Source organism: Myotis myotis, unplaced genomic scaffold (assembly GCF_014108235.1).
Source record: "Myotis myotis isolate mMyoMyo1 unplaced genomic scaffold, mMyoMyo1.p scaffold_m19_p_2, whole genome shotgun sequence".
Taxonomy (NCBI): Eukaryota; Metazoa; Chordata; class Mammalia; order Chiroptera; family Vespertilionidae; genus Myotis; species Myotis myotis.
The window spans coordinates 173,405,632-173,422,063 of record NW_023416324.1 but is presented as its reverse complement, the minus strand read 5'-3'; the positions used below and the strand labels follow the sequence as shown (position 1 = coordinate 173,422,063).

Sequence of the window (16,432 nt, the reverse complement as noted above, 5' to 3'; positions counted from 1 at the left end):
CATTGAGGTTAAGCTGGAGTATAATTCTGTTCTCTGAGGTTTTCTCTTCATACCAGCTATTCCTGAGAGAGCTATTAACACTCCTGGCTTCTAGAAAGACAGCACCTGGATGCGGCTGATGTGAGCTAGAATAGAAAATTAGCCCATATGCAGGATGGCTTAAATTTTAATTCACCAGTACGCACCTTCAAGGGAATGTTGAGGAAAGAAAAGGCAGCAGCAAAAATTGACAGTAAACGGGAATTTGCTAGTCATGTTATTTGACATTAGTGGTAGCAAGCCAAAGCAATCTCCATCAGGCTGTAGACTGAGAGATTTGGATGCATATACAATTCAGGCTAATCTCTCAATACCTACGGTGTGGGCTTTTCATAATTGTTACCATGGGGATGCTTCTCTTGCCTACTTCCTTCCCCAGGGATGTAGGAATGACTATGCCAAGAGCTTGTCATACTCCAGTCCTTATCGCCTGTCTACTCAGTCACTGCGTCACTTCCATCCCAAATGGAAGCCAGGTTATCTATCCGTTTTCCCTGCTTCCCTTAGAAGTCCAGTGTTTTTCCCCACCTTTGCCCATCCTGTCAAGGTGCCTTCTATCTATGGTTACTCATTTCCTTTGGTTCTTGGTTGAAACCCCCCTAAACCTCTATCGAGTCTCTCTTTTCTCAAGTTTGTAAGCTCTCCTCTGCTGGAACCCTCTTCCACTCTGCAGCCAGCCTGCCACCCTTCCCGTCCAGAGCTCCTTGTTGGAGGAGTCATCTCGAGGCAGAGCTGGGGGGAGGGGGAGGTAACTAGGACAGAAGGGATGTTCAGGCCTCCTTACCATTCCTAGTGAGATGTTAGCACACGCAAAACCAGTGTGGGTCTCGGGTTTTCAAGGAGGTCAATCCAAAAGACCAGGGAGGGGTTTTTTGAGTCTCGGAGGGTAATGAATATCAAAACCTCTGGTATTGACCTAAGTCTCCATTTAACAACTGCCATTTTATTTTTTTCATAAAATCATGCTCAATTAGGACTTTCTGGGATGTCAGAATGTCTTGTCAAGACAAAAAGTCTGGGATTTATAGAAGAAATGCCATTTGTCTGAGTCCACATGTGGGGACGAGGCACACACAGGCAGCTGCTCTTCTGTAGGTAAGACGGGGTAGGCCCTGTCCTGTAAAGGGTGGTCCTGCTTGCGCTGCCCTGGGGAAGCTCAGGAGTGCCTGCATCAAGTGCCAAACCACCGAGCACCCGGGCTCTCAGAAAACGGGCCGCGAGAACACCCTGGCTAGGAACAAGCCTGCTGGCCTCATTCCTGCCGTCTGCCTCTCCGTGTGGCTCCCCTCCATTGCTGCAACCTTGGGACCACTTCTGGGTGCTTTGTCCCATGGCAAGTAGGGCGTCTGTTAGCACCTCCTCACTTGTCTTTCATATGTTCAGACACATATTTTGGAAACGGGCAGCTTAGGAGCTGGAGTTAAACCTCCAATTTTGCCACCTGAATAAAGGCCAAGGAAGAAAATCTGAGCAGCAGAGCCAAGAGGGGTCCTGCGTTATGCCTCCTCTCCCGCTGATTCCTCCGCATCCTGACAGATCCATCACCAAGCCCTCAGGCCTACGTTTAAGGCCCTTCTTTTAAGGGTGTGCCGTTTTTCTGGCTGTTCATCTGACATGCACATCTCAACCAGGGGAAAGGTTTTCAGAAATAACCCCGATTGTCAGGAGTCTTGGCTTCTCTCAGGCCAGCAGACTATGTTCCATTTCCTCTTTTGAGGGCAGTGGGCTTGAGGCCTGAGGGGGGGGAGGGGAATGAAGCCCAGATACTTGGGTTTCTAATGGCCACATGAGGGGATAGCTCGTTTCTGCCCATGTCCATGCCAACCACAGCAGTGAGAGGAACCGCTGGCTTCTACACAAAAAACTTTAAAATCAGCATCACAGATATTGAAAATAAAAGGGAAATCAGGAGTGTGGATGGGACATAGGCAAAGAACACATTTTAAGTGAGTTGGGAGCCCTCAGTTTGTTAGAAGGGGGATGTGGCCACTGTGGAACCCATCAGTTCACCTCCGCCTGTCCCTGCTGGGCTTTGAGTGGTCACCCCAGAAAGCTTGACTGACCACCCCCTGGCAGTCAAGTACCAACTCTTCATTCTTGAGTTGCTTGGGCTTTTAGCAGCCAGCAACCTCTGGCAGAGCCTACAGCTCTATGAACATGGGCTCATAAAGGGAACAGGACCGCTCTCATCCGCCTGTTCAGATCTCCTGGAACACTTCCAGTGTGGTTTCTGGGGAGCTGGGAAGTACCTCTTCCCTTGAATTGTCAGGCCCATTATCCTCCCTCGATAAACTCCTTCCCTGGCCAGGCATCAAGTTCATTAAAGACAGGGCTGGTCTTACCTTGCTTGAGACACAGCCCATCCCTCTGGTTCTGTGGTTCTCAAATTTGAGCACCAATGGGAGTCACCTGGAGAGCCTGCTGAAACGGACTGTGGGGCCCCACCTCCAGAATTTGATTCAAGGTGGACCCCAAGAACCTGCATTTCTAAAAAGTTCCCCGAAGCTAATGCTGCTGCTGGTCTGGTGACTGCACTTAGCTTCTCCCAGCCCCCTCCTGGGAGGAGCTGGCCAGTCCTCAAGGTCCGTGCCACCTGCTTCCCAAGTCCCCTCGGAGCTGGAACGCGGCTGACCCCTGGGGACAGGCGATGCTTCTCGAAATAAGAGACCAAGACACCAGGATCTTGTTAGCTGGATATATTTCTCTTTTTTTGTTTGTTTTGTTTTTGTCACAGAACACTGTTTGCAGTAGAGGAAACTGGCATTGCAGTCTGATGGTAAAATGGCTTGTTCACAGAAACCAGTACATGTCCATCCTTTAGAGCAAAAGCCCTACTGGCACGTACCCTAGTGAGATTCAGGACATCTCCAACATCTTCTCTGTGTCCCTTGGTCATCTTTCTTTTTTAATAAACGTTTTCAAGGTTTGTCCAAAAGAAGGCCGCGTGGGCTCCTGGCTGGCGGAAGGCGACGCCCAGCGGGTGGTGCACACTTGGACTGTCACCTTCTCCGGGCTGGCAGCTGATATTGTATTTTTTTTTTCCAACTCATTTTTATTAAAAAAATAAAAAAATGCTCCTATCAGTTTTACAAAATCTCTAAGGGAAACACAAGAGCAAGGTGCTGAGGTAAAAAACACCTGAGGTAGCTTTTTTTGTGTGTTTTTCTCTTTTAAAAAAAATCTGTAAATTTAACGCCCTGGGCCAACGACCTCATGTAAATTGCTATTTTCTTCCACATTTTTTTTTCAAAAGAAAGAAATCATTTTGCTGAAAATGGATGGCTTATACACCAAAATATAAAAAAGACAAAATATACTCTTTCTTTGCGGGGGTTTTTCTTTGTTTTGGTTGGTTCGATGGGTTCCTGTTTCCTCTTCCGAAAAGCTAGGACAAGTACCATTGACTCTTGTTCTGTTCAAGTGTCAGTTGAGGCTGGTTTGTGTGTTTGCTTTTGCTCCTTCTGTGTGATGTGATACTCAGAGCACTGCTTTGCCTGGGGGTGCATAGAGAGTGGGACTGAGGCAGAGGGGTGTGGGGGCTAAAAGGATGGGTGTGGAGGAGGACGGGAGGGAGATGGACGGGAGAGATAAACAGAGACAGACTTATAGAGCGGTATGCAAAAACCAGTTTAAAACCCGTGAAGCAAAGAGAAATGGGTGTGAGCTCGACAGGGATGAAGACGGTATCCCTTCTGTTGACATACACAGGTGACCCGGAGCTGCCGCGAGTGTCCTGACCAGATTTCCCTCTGGGTGGATTTGTGTGGGTGGCCTTGAAGCTCCTTACTAAACCATTAGACCTCCCAAAGAATGACTTGATTCTTTAACGTCTAGAAAAGCCTGATTTCTCTTTAAAAAGAAAAAAAATTAATACTTGATTAAGAATTGTAGTTAGTTGAGTTATTTGATATATTATTTCTAAAATATATTAACGCCGCAGGCACCCTGTGTAACCCACAGGCCACATATCTTAACATCTTTCCCCTTCTAATATGTACACACATGTACAGAGACAATTTTCCACAAAAGGAAAGTGAATTTTGCTTTGCTTTGAACACCTTCACCTATGTTAGTTCAACTAAAAGGGATAGCGTGGTGGGGTTACGGAGAGATCCGAGTGGGCGGTGAAGTGGATAGCTGGGCAGCCTGCAGAGGCCCGGGGAGGCAGGAGGCTGGGCCGTGAGCCGCCGGCCCCCCCCCCCCCGCCTCCTCTCCTGGCCACCAGGTCCTCAGGGCCTCTGCAGAGCCCTCGTGCCTCCGCAGACTTCTCATTCCTCAGGATGGTCTTTGGTTTGCTCCCGATCTGGCTGGCTGTGTTTGGTCTCGTGGTGTCAGGTGTTGGAAGGGCTACATTCATCCGTTGTTTTGCTGGTGCCTGTGGGAGCCTCACTTGCTGCGCTGTGAGGCGACTCCCTGAGGGTATTTCTGCTCCTGCTGCTTCACCTGTTGTACGATTTCCCTGATCTTGCGCTGTGCGGTCTGCAGCGGGAGAGGGGGTGAGCGGAGAAAAGGAACCCAGTTCTCAGGGTGAGCGGTGGGGTTGGGCTGAGCCTTGGGGAGAGGAGGTGCTAAGCTGGGCAAAGTGTCACCCACCCACTAAAGCCCTTACTACGGGTCCTTTTCTGCCTGGAAGTAAAGTGGCAGAGTCCCCCCCAACCACCACTCAACCTCAAGGCTGCTGGGTCACGGGTGAGGGGGTAGAACACCAAAAGCTTCCAGCTAATTGCTGGACAAACAGGCCAGGAAGCAGAAACCAGTGACCAGGGGACCTTGCGGAGGTCAGAGAGCACCCCCTCCCAACTACATACACGGCTCCCAGTGCTGCCCACCCACTGCAGGAACCTGTGGCTCAGACACTGGGGGCGCTGGGGTGGGGCAGCCGAAGTGGCAGTTGATCTCCAGGGACAGTCAGCTCTCTAGGCAAAGGCACAGCCCTGGCTGGTTTTGCTCAGTGGACAGAGTGTCAGCCTGTGGACTGAAGGGTCCCATGTTCGATTCTGGTCAAAGGCATATGCCTGGGTTATGGGCTCGATCCCCAGTAGGGGGCTTGCAGAAAGCAGCCGTTCAATGATTCCCTCTCATCACTGATGTTTCTCTCTCTCCCTATCTGAAATCAATCTATATATATATATATATATATATATATATGGTTTTATTTTATTTATTTTTTTTTAAACGGCACAGCCTTGGGAAAGCAGGCTTGGATGTCAGCTTAGCTTCGACTGCCTTCATGGGCTTAAGACAAGGACCGAGATTTCTCGATCCCAAAACCCAACCAACAAAAAGCATCAAAAAGAGCTGGCCCTTCTGCATAAAAGAGAAGCAGCTGTATGGAGGCCCTGTGTCCTGAGGGGGGTGGTAGTGACTTAGAAAAGTAGAGGTAAGAGATAGGAGAGTCTGCTGTAATGAGCATTGAATGGTGAGATTTTGGCACCCAGGTTGGTTCTCAGGGTGCAGTCGGGAACCCTAAGGGTGGGCCCTTCTGGGTATGTCTCCCAGCAGAGGAAGGCTGTCAGGCCTGAGCAGGAAGACGAGGGGAGCAGGAGGGCGAGGGGAGCTGAGTTCTCACACTTGAGCATTTCAGGGCTTGAAATGTGCTTGGCTTGACTACAAAGTCCTACCCTCAGCGTCCTGTGGCATGCCGGGGGAAAGGGGTGGTGAGCAGGTGCTGAACAGCCGCCCTGCCCTGCGGTGGTGCCTGAAGGGCCAGGGAGAGGTTCCATCTTGGGGGCGGGGTTGGGGCGATGGGTATGTACAGGGGTGGTGGCCACCTGATGGGCCACCACTAGCTTAGTCAGAGTTGAAAAGAGACTGGCAAGAAAGACCAGACCCTCACAGCACAGTACCTGGCTCGCAAAGAAGTGCCCAATAATTCTGACGATCACTTCCTCGTTTTCATCCGGCGTTTGGTCACGAGGCACGATGACTTCTGCGCTGGTTAGGTTCTGCAGTTCATTCACCTGGGAAGGGAGAAAGGTGGGCTCAGGGGGCAGCGGGGAGTGGAGAGCAAGGAGGTGGAGGTGCCCACCTTTCCTTCAGTCTGCACGCTCCTGGGCCTTCCCCGCCCTGGTCACCCGGGGCCCTGCTGGTTTGGACTCCGGGAGGCTCCAGGACAGGGAGAGGGAGTCCATTCCCTGAGTCCATGGAGCTGCTCCATGGGGCTGAATTTTTATTCTGCAGTTCTCACCAGTGTGGTGCCCACCCACGCTCCCTGGGGCCCCAGGATCCCAATAACCCAGGGATGAAATTACTGCTGGACAGCTAAGGACCCTTCATTCTCATTCTTGCCTCTTGCTCATGCTGTTCCTACCCCAGGTGACTGCCACTTGGCCAGGCCCACCTCCTGCCTTATCTCAACCCCCTCACCTGCCGCAGTAGCACCACACTCCCGAGGGTTTGCGCCATGGCCTCGGCCCTATCCCAGAGCTGAGCACACACACGAAGGATGGACAGTTGACAGTGGGGGAGAGGGGTGCACACAGAATTCAGCGACTGGTTCTAAAATGACCAAATAGGACCTTGAAGGACGCAGGATTCTACGCCCTTGTGGTCTTATCTCAGTGGTTCTCAACCTTCTGGCCCTTTAAATACAGTTCCTCATGTTGTGACCCAACCATAAAATTATTTTCGTTGCTACTTCATAACTGTAATGTTGCTACTGTTATGAATCATAATGTAAATATCTGATATGCAGGATGGTCTTAGGCGACCCCTGTGAAAGGGTCGTTCGACCGCCAAAGGGGTCGCGACCCACAGGTTGAGAACCACTCTTATCTGCTTCCTTTTGCCCACTGCACGCCAACTTGCATAGTTGGATGTGGGGAGCAACACGCATGCCACACAGATTCACTCTTTTGCCTAAAGGTAAATCATTCTATCTGTGATTCCTTGAAGAGTTTTTATATAAAGAAAACAGCCCGTGCACACGCACACACACACACACTCACACACTCACTCAGGCCCACAGCAACCTCCCGAATCCCTGCCACCTAGAACAGTGATGGCGAACCTATGACACGCGTGTCAGAGGTGACACGAACTCATTTTTTTGGTTGATTTTTCTTTGTTAAATGGCATTTAAATATATAAAATAAATATCAAAAATGTAAGTCTTTGTTTTACTACGGTTGCAAATATCAAAAAATTTCTTTATGTGACACGGCACCAGAGTTAAGTTAGGGTTTTTCAAAATGCTGACACGCCAAGCTCAAAAGGTTCGCCATCACTGAACTAGGACGACACCCGGCCAGCCAGCACAGGCTGGGAACATCCCATGGGCCGTGTCCCCTCCAGGCGGGTAGCCTGCGCTCTAGAACACACCTGGGGCTGGCGACCGGCTCATGTCTAAAGGCTGCAGAGTTCATTCTCTGTTGCTTTTCAAATTGCATTTGTGGTATTGCCACCTTCAGGCTAAAACAGGGGTGGGCAAACTTTCTGACTCGAGGGCCACAATGGGTTCTTAAACTGGACCGGAGGGCCGGAACAAAAGCATGGATGGAGTGTTTGTGTGAACTAATATAAATTCAAAGTAAACATCATTACATAAAAGGGTACGGTCTTTTTTTTTTTTAGTTTTATTCATTTCAAAGGAGCCGGATCCGGCCGTAGTTTGCCCACGGCTGGGCTAAAACCTTGAATGTTTTATTACAAAACGATTTCCTTCTCACCCACCGCCCTGCTGCTAAACTACTCCGGGTTTGGGAAATAACCGGAAGACCGAATATGCAGGAGGGAGAGTCAGGGCCTCTGGGCATCTGTGGGGAGAGTTTAAAGAGGAGAGAGTGTAGGACACTCAAGGCCGCGGGCCTGGAGCGTGAAATTCAGTGGAGACGGTGGTCTGTCCAAGGGGTGTGCGCGGGTGGGGCTCTCCTCCCTGTCAGTTTCCTGTCCATTTCCTGCTGCCCGTGCGGATATAGAGCGGCAGGAGGCAGCCTCCGGTGCCAGGGGGTGGAGACCCTCCCGGCAGGTCCCGAGGCCGTGCTCCTGGGCGCACACCCTGGGCTCTAGCAGCGCCATGGATCGGGCCCTCGGCTCAGAGTGCTGCTCATTACATTTGGTTCTTGCGGAGCCAATGGGGTCTGAGGGGAGTGAGGCCGGGCGGAGAGTCAGCCCCGAGATGGAGCCAGATCTGGGCACACTCACGGTTTTGCCGCCCTTGCCGATCACCCGGCCAGCAGTGGAAGAGGGCACTCTGATGTGGGCTTCCAGCTTCACCTCCTCTTTGGGGTTAAAGAAGTTTTCTTCTTTCAGTTTCCCAAAGATCCGCCCCTGAGCCTGAGAGAGCGAGACATGACGGACGGTCGCACAGCTGCCAGTCCCTGGCTTCCGCAGTGTGGCTGCGGGAATGGGGAGCCAGCAGCTGCACACCCAGCCCCAGGGAAGCCGCGCACAGGCGTGGGTCGCTGCTCCCACCGCCTCCCAAGACCGCACTGACCTTGAACTGGGCTTCTGGTGGTCCGGTGATGATGACCATCCTTTCGCTGACGTCGGGGCCTTCCGCTGGGGCAATCTGCAGGTCACAAGGAAAGGGCCACGCTGCGCTCAGCTGCACCCCCAGCCCCGCTCGTCTCAGTGGACGGCACGCACACCAGCAAGAGAGTTCAGGGCTCCCACCTTCGTTTCGTCTTACCCCTGCCTCCACGCTGGGACACAGGACGTCACTGGGTGTTTGGCTGCCCAGGGAGAGTTGGCAGCAGGCCAGTAGTCATTGCCTGTCCCTGCCCCAAGCACCAGTGAGCCTGGCCTCCTGTCACTAAGGGAGTCAAAAGCTCTAGAAAAAGGGAGGGACAGACGGTGCCAACTGACCCAGAGCCTAGAGGGGAGGAGGGACTGGCCCACAGAGGCCTCCACGTGCAGCCAGCTTGCAGGAAAGTAACCGTGGTGCTAAGTCTCAGCGCCCAGAGGCAGCCGCCGCGACAGCCCACCTAGAGGAGGTGCGGCCCTGAGATGGCTGAAGGGCTAATTCACGAAGCCCGTTGACCAAATCAGGTCTGCCGGCCTGTTCACTTCCTAGTGGCCCGTGCCTGCCTTGCTCAGATTCTGCGAGAAACTCCCACCCCTCAATCGCCTGGCATTCACCAGCCCGGACCTGAGGTTTCAGGATGGCGTTCTACAGGCCCCTCTGGAGGGCCAGGCATAAAGGCCTCATTTTATGACTGAAGCAAATGGGACCCAGACAAGTGAGGTGACTGCCAAGGTCACAGGGTGAGCTGGGGCTGCAGCAAGACCAGGGTCTGGGTGTCCCCACTGGCACTGCCGACCGGGTTTTGTGTGGCATCTGAAGCCTGCAGACCCGGTGCTATGCAGGGAGGCAGTGGGAGCTCAGTTCTTGCCTGCATGTAACCAGAGCAGTCTCGGGGTGCACCTCCCCCACCTCAGCTCCACCCATCCTTTCCAAGTACTGGTTAGTGGAAAGCTCTCCCAACGTGCCCTGGTGTGGACTCTGGGTACTGGCGAGGCGAGGAACGGGCTCCTCTGGTGTGAGTCTTGCTTCAGAGACAGATGCTTTCAGAAACTTGGGATAAAGGGGATCCAGCAAAGACCAGGTTGATTTGAAAAAGGGGGCAATTTCTCTCACATAGACTTCGCTTCCCTGGTTTTCTCTCCTCTTCCCTGCGCTGGAAAGAGGCAGGGCTAGGGGAGGAGCAGGGTGTTGGCCCAGCATAAGGAGCATCCACATGCTGCCAGGCTGCAGAGCCCGTCCTGTCCCCGGGCAGCCCTGCTTCTGCCCCTCACAGAGGCCATCCTCCGTGATGCGCCATCCCTCAGCCCTTCTGGGTGTGGAGAGGCTGTGGGGATGCTGTGGGGTGAAGCCCAAGGGACTGAGCGCTCTCTCATTTTCAGGAAGGACTGTTGGGAGTGATTCTGCTCTAGCACTCAGATGGACATATGGAAAACACTGGACCAGAAAAATAACGTAACCTGGTAAAATCTTGGCATTTACATTACTTTTTTTTTTAAATATATTTTTTATTGATTTCAGAGGGGAAGGGAGAGGGAAACATCAATGATGAGAGAATCATTGATCAGCTGCCTCCTGAGCGCCCACTACTGGGGATCGAGCCTGCAACCCGGGCATGTGCCCTTGACCAGAATTGAACGCAGGACGCTGCAGTCCTCAGGCCGACGCTCTATCCACTGAGTGAAACAGGCTAGGGCGGCACTCACATTCTTCAGCTTTGCAGCCATCATTAATATCTGGGTCCCAGTTTCTAACTTCTGTAATTGGCCCTGTAAGTGCTCAAAATTTACACCTAAGAGCCAGTCCTCTCCCTGCCGGCCTTGGCTGCCTCTACCTCCAACTCTCCCTTAGGGGAAAAAAGGGAGGATTTGATGAGATGACCCCCCCCCCAAGTCCTTTTTAGTTGAAATCCTCCCATTTTCTCCTCCATGGGATGTCAGACCACAGGACTGAACACTGGGAAGGGCCTGGTGGTGCAGCCAGCCCTGTGATCTTCACACCTACTCAGAGGGCGGGGCCAGCACAGCCTGGACCAGGGCTCCCTGCAACGCACCTGCTGGGTGCAAAGCCTCCCCTCCATGTGATCCACCACTGTCTCCCCCCGACCCCCACCCCCAGGGCTCGCATCCTGTCTGCTTCACAGGTGGGGTAAACGAGGCCTGGGAGGGGAAAGGATTTCCCTAAAACAAATTCCTTAATGCCCTCATTGCAATGCTTGTTCTGCCCGACTCGGCGGTTGTGCCTGGGTTTTTCTCTGCAGCACACTTGCTGTGGGAGAGACCCAGCTCTTCTCGGGGAGAGAGTGCAGGCATTCTCTCCCCAGTCATGAGACCTGTGGTGTGGAATTCCGGGTTGTCGCATGGCAGCACATTATTTTAGGTAACAATGGAACCTCTGTTTCCGAAAGTGTTTCATGAGGCTCAGGACGTGCTCAGCATGCTGCCTGTGAGTCCGAGCTGATAGCTGGGCTTGGAGCAGGACTAGGGCCAAAGAATCCTTCACTTTCAGCTTCCCTGACGAATCTGCACCTTGTGCTCCAGGAGGCAGGATGTGGGTGTGTAGCTGCAGCGACGCCTGCACTCGGGCCCCTCCCAGCGGTCAAGGGCCTTCCTTCCTGTGCTCTCTGCAGTCCCAGGGCTTCCTGTCAGGTCATGCCAGCGGCTTCTTGTTTATCGCCCGCTGCTTTTCAAAGAGTTTTTCATTCCAACTACTTTCTCCAAGTTCGAGGGTTTGTGAAGCGGAGACTAAGTTAAAGCCTCAACGCGCTGACCTGCTAGGCATGAACGGCTGCTCCACTAAGTTCACTCCCTTAGTTCGGAAAAGTCCTCAGCCTTTCAGGGCAGGACACTGGTCACCCAGAGAGCTGGGTGGCTCCTCTGCTATGAATGTCGTTTCTAATGCAGTTGTTAGTTGGACAGAAAAGGAAGGAGAGAGATAAAGATGAGAGCGGGCGGGAAAGTTCTGTGGGCAACTTGTCCCGGTCCCGTGGGACTCTGTCCCTGGATGGTGCAGAAGCTCCCATCTGGGGACCGACAGCAGGAACATGGTGGTGGTGGAGGAAGTGGGTGGGGCACAGGCGCTGTGGAGAGAGGTGTTACCTTGATGGAGGCGCCCGCAAACCGAGCCAGCTGCTTGATGTGCGCGCCCTTCTTCCCAATGATGGCCCCCACGGCCTGGGTCGGGATGAAGAGATTCACAATCTCCTGCTCCGGGTACTGGAAGGGCAAAACAAGACAGAGGCCTTCCCAGGGGGTGGCTCCTGCAGGAACATACCCGCCACCCACCATGGGCCACCAAGAAGATGGCCCCAGTGGCACCCGGATTCTTTGGGGGCCTAGAGCTCTGCGGGTGTGACGCCTGCAGAAGGAACCTGAATGCAAGCAAGCACCACACGACAGTCAAAAGGCAAAGTCCTCCTGGGCATCTATCACCCCGTCTGCTGGACACAGGAAGCGTCCATTCACAGGTTTTCTGCCACAGACAAATGGGATTATGTGGTTTGCCCGTCTCCAGCCAAGAAATCCATGAAATGGACTGGTCTGGCACGGGGCTGGGAGGCTGTGTTGGCGGGAACAAGAAGCTGCCCGGCCGCCTTGCAGCCGTAACGGCATTTCCACTAGACCAGTGGTCGGCAAACCACAGCTCGCAAGCCACATGCGGCTCTTTGGCCCCTTGAGTGTGGCTCTTCCACAAAATACCACGTGCAGGCGCACATGTACAGTGCAAAGTTGACTTAAAACTTTAAAGTTTATTAAGTTAATTTTAGGGAACGTTGTGGAGTGAAAGATGTAGTGTCGCGGATTGAGAAAGGTATGTTGAGATGGTTTGGACATATAGAGAGGACGAACGAAAGGAGACAGACGAAACAAGTATACGAGTGTGGATGGGAGAGCTGGAAGGGGTCGACCTCAGCGAACGTACCTCAATCAGATAGAGGACGTTTTTAGCAAAGGCCAGCTTAGGAGCACCCTAATTAAGTTAATAACAATGTACCTACCTATATAGTTTGTTTTAAAAACTTGGCTCTCAAAAGAAATTTCAATCGTTGTACTGTTGATATTTGGCTCTGTTGACTAATGAGTTTGCCGACCACTGCACTAGATGGTGCCTGGCCAGCCGCCTGGTGACAGCCCAGAGACGTGGGCGAGGCCACAGGGGTCTGTGCCACGGGGTTCACAGAAATAAAAGGACCCCGTTCGCCAGACCTTGTTCAAAGATCTCTGAAAACTCTGGTCTTTAGCCCAACACAGCCTCCTGGTTTGACCCGCTGACGACTCATTCGCGCCACTTTCCGCACCGGCCCCCACAGGCCTGTGAGCATTCCGGGCGGTTGAGCGGGACAGCACCAGCGCACTGAAGAGCCTTTGCGCATTAGAGCGCAGGCCGGGTGCGCGGACCCTGTGGCGGGCCATTCCCGGGCGACCTGGAGCACACGCCTGGCAGGCGCCGGGCACACCGCGGACATTCACTGCTCAGTCCGCCAGGACGACGTGGTGCCAGCCAGAGGGGAGGGGCGGTGGGCTGAAGCGAGGGGCACTTACGGAGTGATGATGCGGGAACGGGCTGAACTGGTGAGGGGGGTACAGGCTGGAGAAGTATCCGGAGTGGCTCTGCAGCAGGAGAGAAAGGGCCAGTCAGCCGTGCCCTCGGGACACTCACCAAACTCGGGGGAGCAAGGTTACCCCCGGCAACACAGGCTCACGGTCCCACCGCACACCTTCCGGCGGCACTGGGATCCCTGCACCGCCTTTCCCCTCAGAGCGCTGGGCCGGCCGAGGGTTTAGCATTTTTAGCTGAGATGTTTCTGACTCCTAGGAACTTACCACGGGAGCGAGTACACGCGGGCGCACGCCCCCTCCCCCACACGCACACCCCCCACACACACACCCACACGATGCAAGGGGTCACACAGAACAAGCAGAGATGCTCCTGGGAAATCAGATCAGTGAGCTCATCACAGCGTTTCAGAAGGAATGGGGAGGCTGAGAAAAGAGAAACTTAAAAACAGACTGAAGGAGGAAGAGAATGAATAAATACATGTGTGTGAGCGTGGGGAAGGGGAGGCAGGGGACAGGAGGGCAGATGTGGATAGAAGAAAACGGGCTTTAGGAGAATTACATTTCAAAGGAGCTGCTTTTTTTATTGAAAACCTACTTGCACTAGGCACTCTGACAGATACTTTACATCTACTCTGAAACACTTTTAATCCTCACAATAGTCCTGGAAACAGATATATGTCTGATTTTATGTATATACTAGAGGCCCGGTGCACAAAATTCGTACGGGGGGGGGGGGGTGTTCCCCTCAGCCCAGCCTGCACCCTCTCCAATCTGGGACCGCTGGCTCCTAACTGCTCACCTGCCTGCCTGCCCCTAACTGCCTCTGCCTGCCTGACCGCCCCTAACTGCACCACCCACCCCCAACCTGGTCACCCCCAACTGCCCCCCAACCAGCCTGGTCGCCCCTAACTGCCCCCAACCCCCCCCCCCCGGCCGCCAGCCTGGTTGCCCCTTACTGCCCCTCCTGCTGGCCTGGTTGCCCCACACAGCCTGCTGCTCAGTCATTTGGTTGTCCCTCACTAACCCTCCTGTCGGCCTTGTCACCCGACTCAACCTGTTCAGTTGTTTCGGATGTGACTGCCCCTGGCTCTTTATATATATATATATAGTTAATCCTCACCCAAGGATATTTTTCTATTTTTTTTTTTAAGAAAGAGAGTGGAAAGGAGGAAGAAGGAGGGGGGGTGGGAGAGAGAAACATCTATGTGAGAGAGACTTTAATTGGCTGCCTCTCACATGCACCCCAATCGGGGCTGGGGATCAAACTTGCAACCAAGGTATGTGCCCTTGACCAGGAATCCAACCTGTGACCCTCTGGTCCACAGGCGGCCACTCTAATCGACCAGGGCTTATTTTGCATATTCTTTTAGGCAGGACATTGGCCAGAGTTACCAAAGTCAGGTTAAATGTGCTTTACACACAGCCATGGAAACGCCGACATGCCCATCAGAGGAAAGCTGGGCTCTGGCCACCAATCCCTCACGCCTGCCCGTGAGAAACCTCCCAGGAAACCCATTCCAACAGTGGTCAGACACGGGGAGTAAGGGTCCCAGCTTTCACTTGAGGGCCCTTGAGCAAATCTGGTTTCCTCGTCTCCTGAATCTCCAGCCGGATTCTGAGCTCCGTATCACAACTTTGCCTATGGCACATTAGGGACAAAATGAAACTGTTCCCCGTTTGAGCTTGGAAAGCAGACTGGCCTCAGAGAAAGAGAGGTGCAATCTCTGTGGGGAGTGCCTCCCAAAGGTGTTCTAGGTGCCCAGAGCACCTGTGGGGCTTACAGAAGCGACCCATCACTGTAGTTGTACAAGCCTTTGCTTTCGTGACTTAGAAAGAGGCTGCAGTGACACCTAATACCCACAAGAGGGGGCTAGGAGACCGCCGTTCTCTTGCACACCTCCAATGGTTTGGCTCACTTGGTCCTGCTTTTCTTGGAGCATCAGCTCCAGACCCCTGTCTGTGCAGGACCCTGTTCTGGGGGCTGCCCTGGGCCATAGCAGGTGGGGGCAGAATTGCTGCAGGTTTTCTGCTCAAAGCTCTAGCTTGGGGTAAGGACACTTCTGTCCTCTTCCCACCTGGACAGCCCTCACAGCAGAAGTAATTCTTTTCAATTGCAATTTGCCTTTTCCAGAAACTCATGTGAGGTCAAGAACACACAGGCTGCACAGTGTGGCTGCTATTCCGGGTTCAAATTCTCTCAAACATGAACACTGCTAAATGTAGACCTACCACTTGGGTTAGGGGAGAGAATGAGCTTTAAAAGGATAAAGAGAACAGATTCCCCGCTCCCGTGTTATTCGTGAGCTACCACAGCTTAGAAGACTGTGCGGGAAGAGCCCCGGACTCTGCAATCAGGAGCCGGTCTTCCCGGAGGCTCTGCCGCTGGCCTGTGTGTACAAAAGGGGGCTTTTGGAGTCAGAAGGCCCCAGGCTGAACCACTAGCTCTTTACAAGTTGTAGGAATTTATTCAGCTTTTCCGATCCTCACGCACAGATGGACTAAAATAGGACATGTAGGTCTTATCACACTGGCGAGGGGCCAATCACCCATTCATGCAAAAGAGATTTGAGCACCTCCTATGTGTGAAGCACTGTTCTAGGTGCTGGGACACAGCTATTCAGACAGAGAAGGTCACACTGCTGCCATGGGTCTTACGTTCTACTGGGGAGGCAGTTACTGTGAAGAAAATGAATAGGGCGGTGTGAGGAAGGGGAGCTGCGGGATGAGGGATGGGATGGTGATTTAGCTAGAGGGGTCCGGGAAGACCCCTGGAGGGGTAGCCTCCGAGTTGGGAGGGGATGGAGCCTTGGGAAAGGCATGGGGAAGGGAACATTCGAAGCTCGATTCTCAGAGGTCCAGAGCTAGAAAAGGGGTTGGCCTGTTTGAAGAACAGAAAGGAGGCCAGTAGCGCAAAAGCGAATAAAAGCGCAGCAGGGTATGATGGGGAGGCAGGCAGGCGGGATCACGCAGGGCCCTGTCGGCCCAGGTGTGGACATGGATTGGCCCCAAGTATAACGGGTACCCCTGGAGGATGTTACGTGGCATTCCATAAGGTTGCAGGAGGAAGAATCTGTCACCAGGCATTGCATGGCCAAATGCAGGGGTATTGAATGAGCACTTACTCGTGATAAAACGTGTGGCTTATCCGAGCATACTTTCTATTTCCCATCGGCCCAAGCTTACATGGCATCGATCATCTCAAGTGGGAAAGGACTTTCAAAACGTGCTTAGTCATAACGATCAGAAAAGTAACCTGTTGACGACCTAAATACATGTTTCCCTTAGTGGGAAAGCAGGTTGTAGCCATCTGATGGACCGAGGCCCCCGGGAGCAGGGAGGTCAGAGTGCAGCCCCAACCCCAATATGGCAGCTG

The 16,432-nt window shown here is 53.0% G+C and overlaps 1 protein-coding gene across 3 annotated transcripts in view; it reads right to left on the bottom strand.

Moving 5' to 3' along the window:
- Positions 1–2,720: 2,720 nt before the first annotated feature.
- The window catches only part of IGF2BP2 (insulin like growth factor 2 mRNA binding protein 2), a 155,058-nt gene continuing 141,346 nt past the window's right edge, over positions 2,721–16,432 (bottom strand). For all 3 annotated transcript variants that reach the window (XM_036349431.1, XM_036349433.1, XM_036349432.1), the window contains 6 exons: positions 13,042–13,110; positions 11,599–11,715; positions 8,474–8,548; positions 8,182–8,313; positions 5,886–5,999; positions 2,721–4,518 (listed from right to left, as the gene is read on the bottom strand). In XM_036349431.1, the coding sequence (XP_036205324.1) occupies positions 4,426–4,518; positions 5,886–5,999; positions 8,182–8,313; positions 8,474–8,548; positions 11,599–11,715; positions 13,042–13,110 (600 nt within the window). In that variant the 3' untranslated portion in view covers positions 2,721–4,425. The remainder of the gene's footprint in view (positions 4,519–5,885; positions 6,000–8,181; positions 8,314–8,473; positions 8,549–11,598; positions 11,716–13,041; positions 13,111–16,432) is intronic.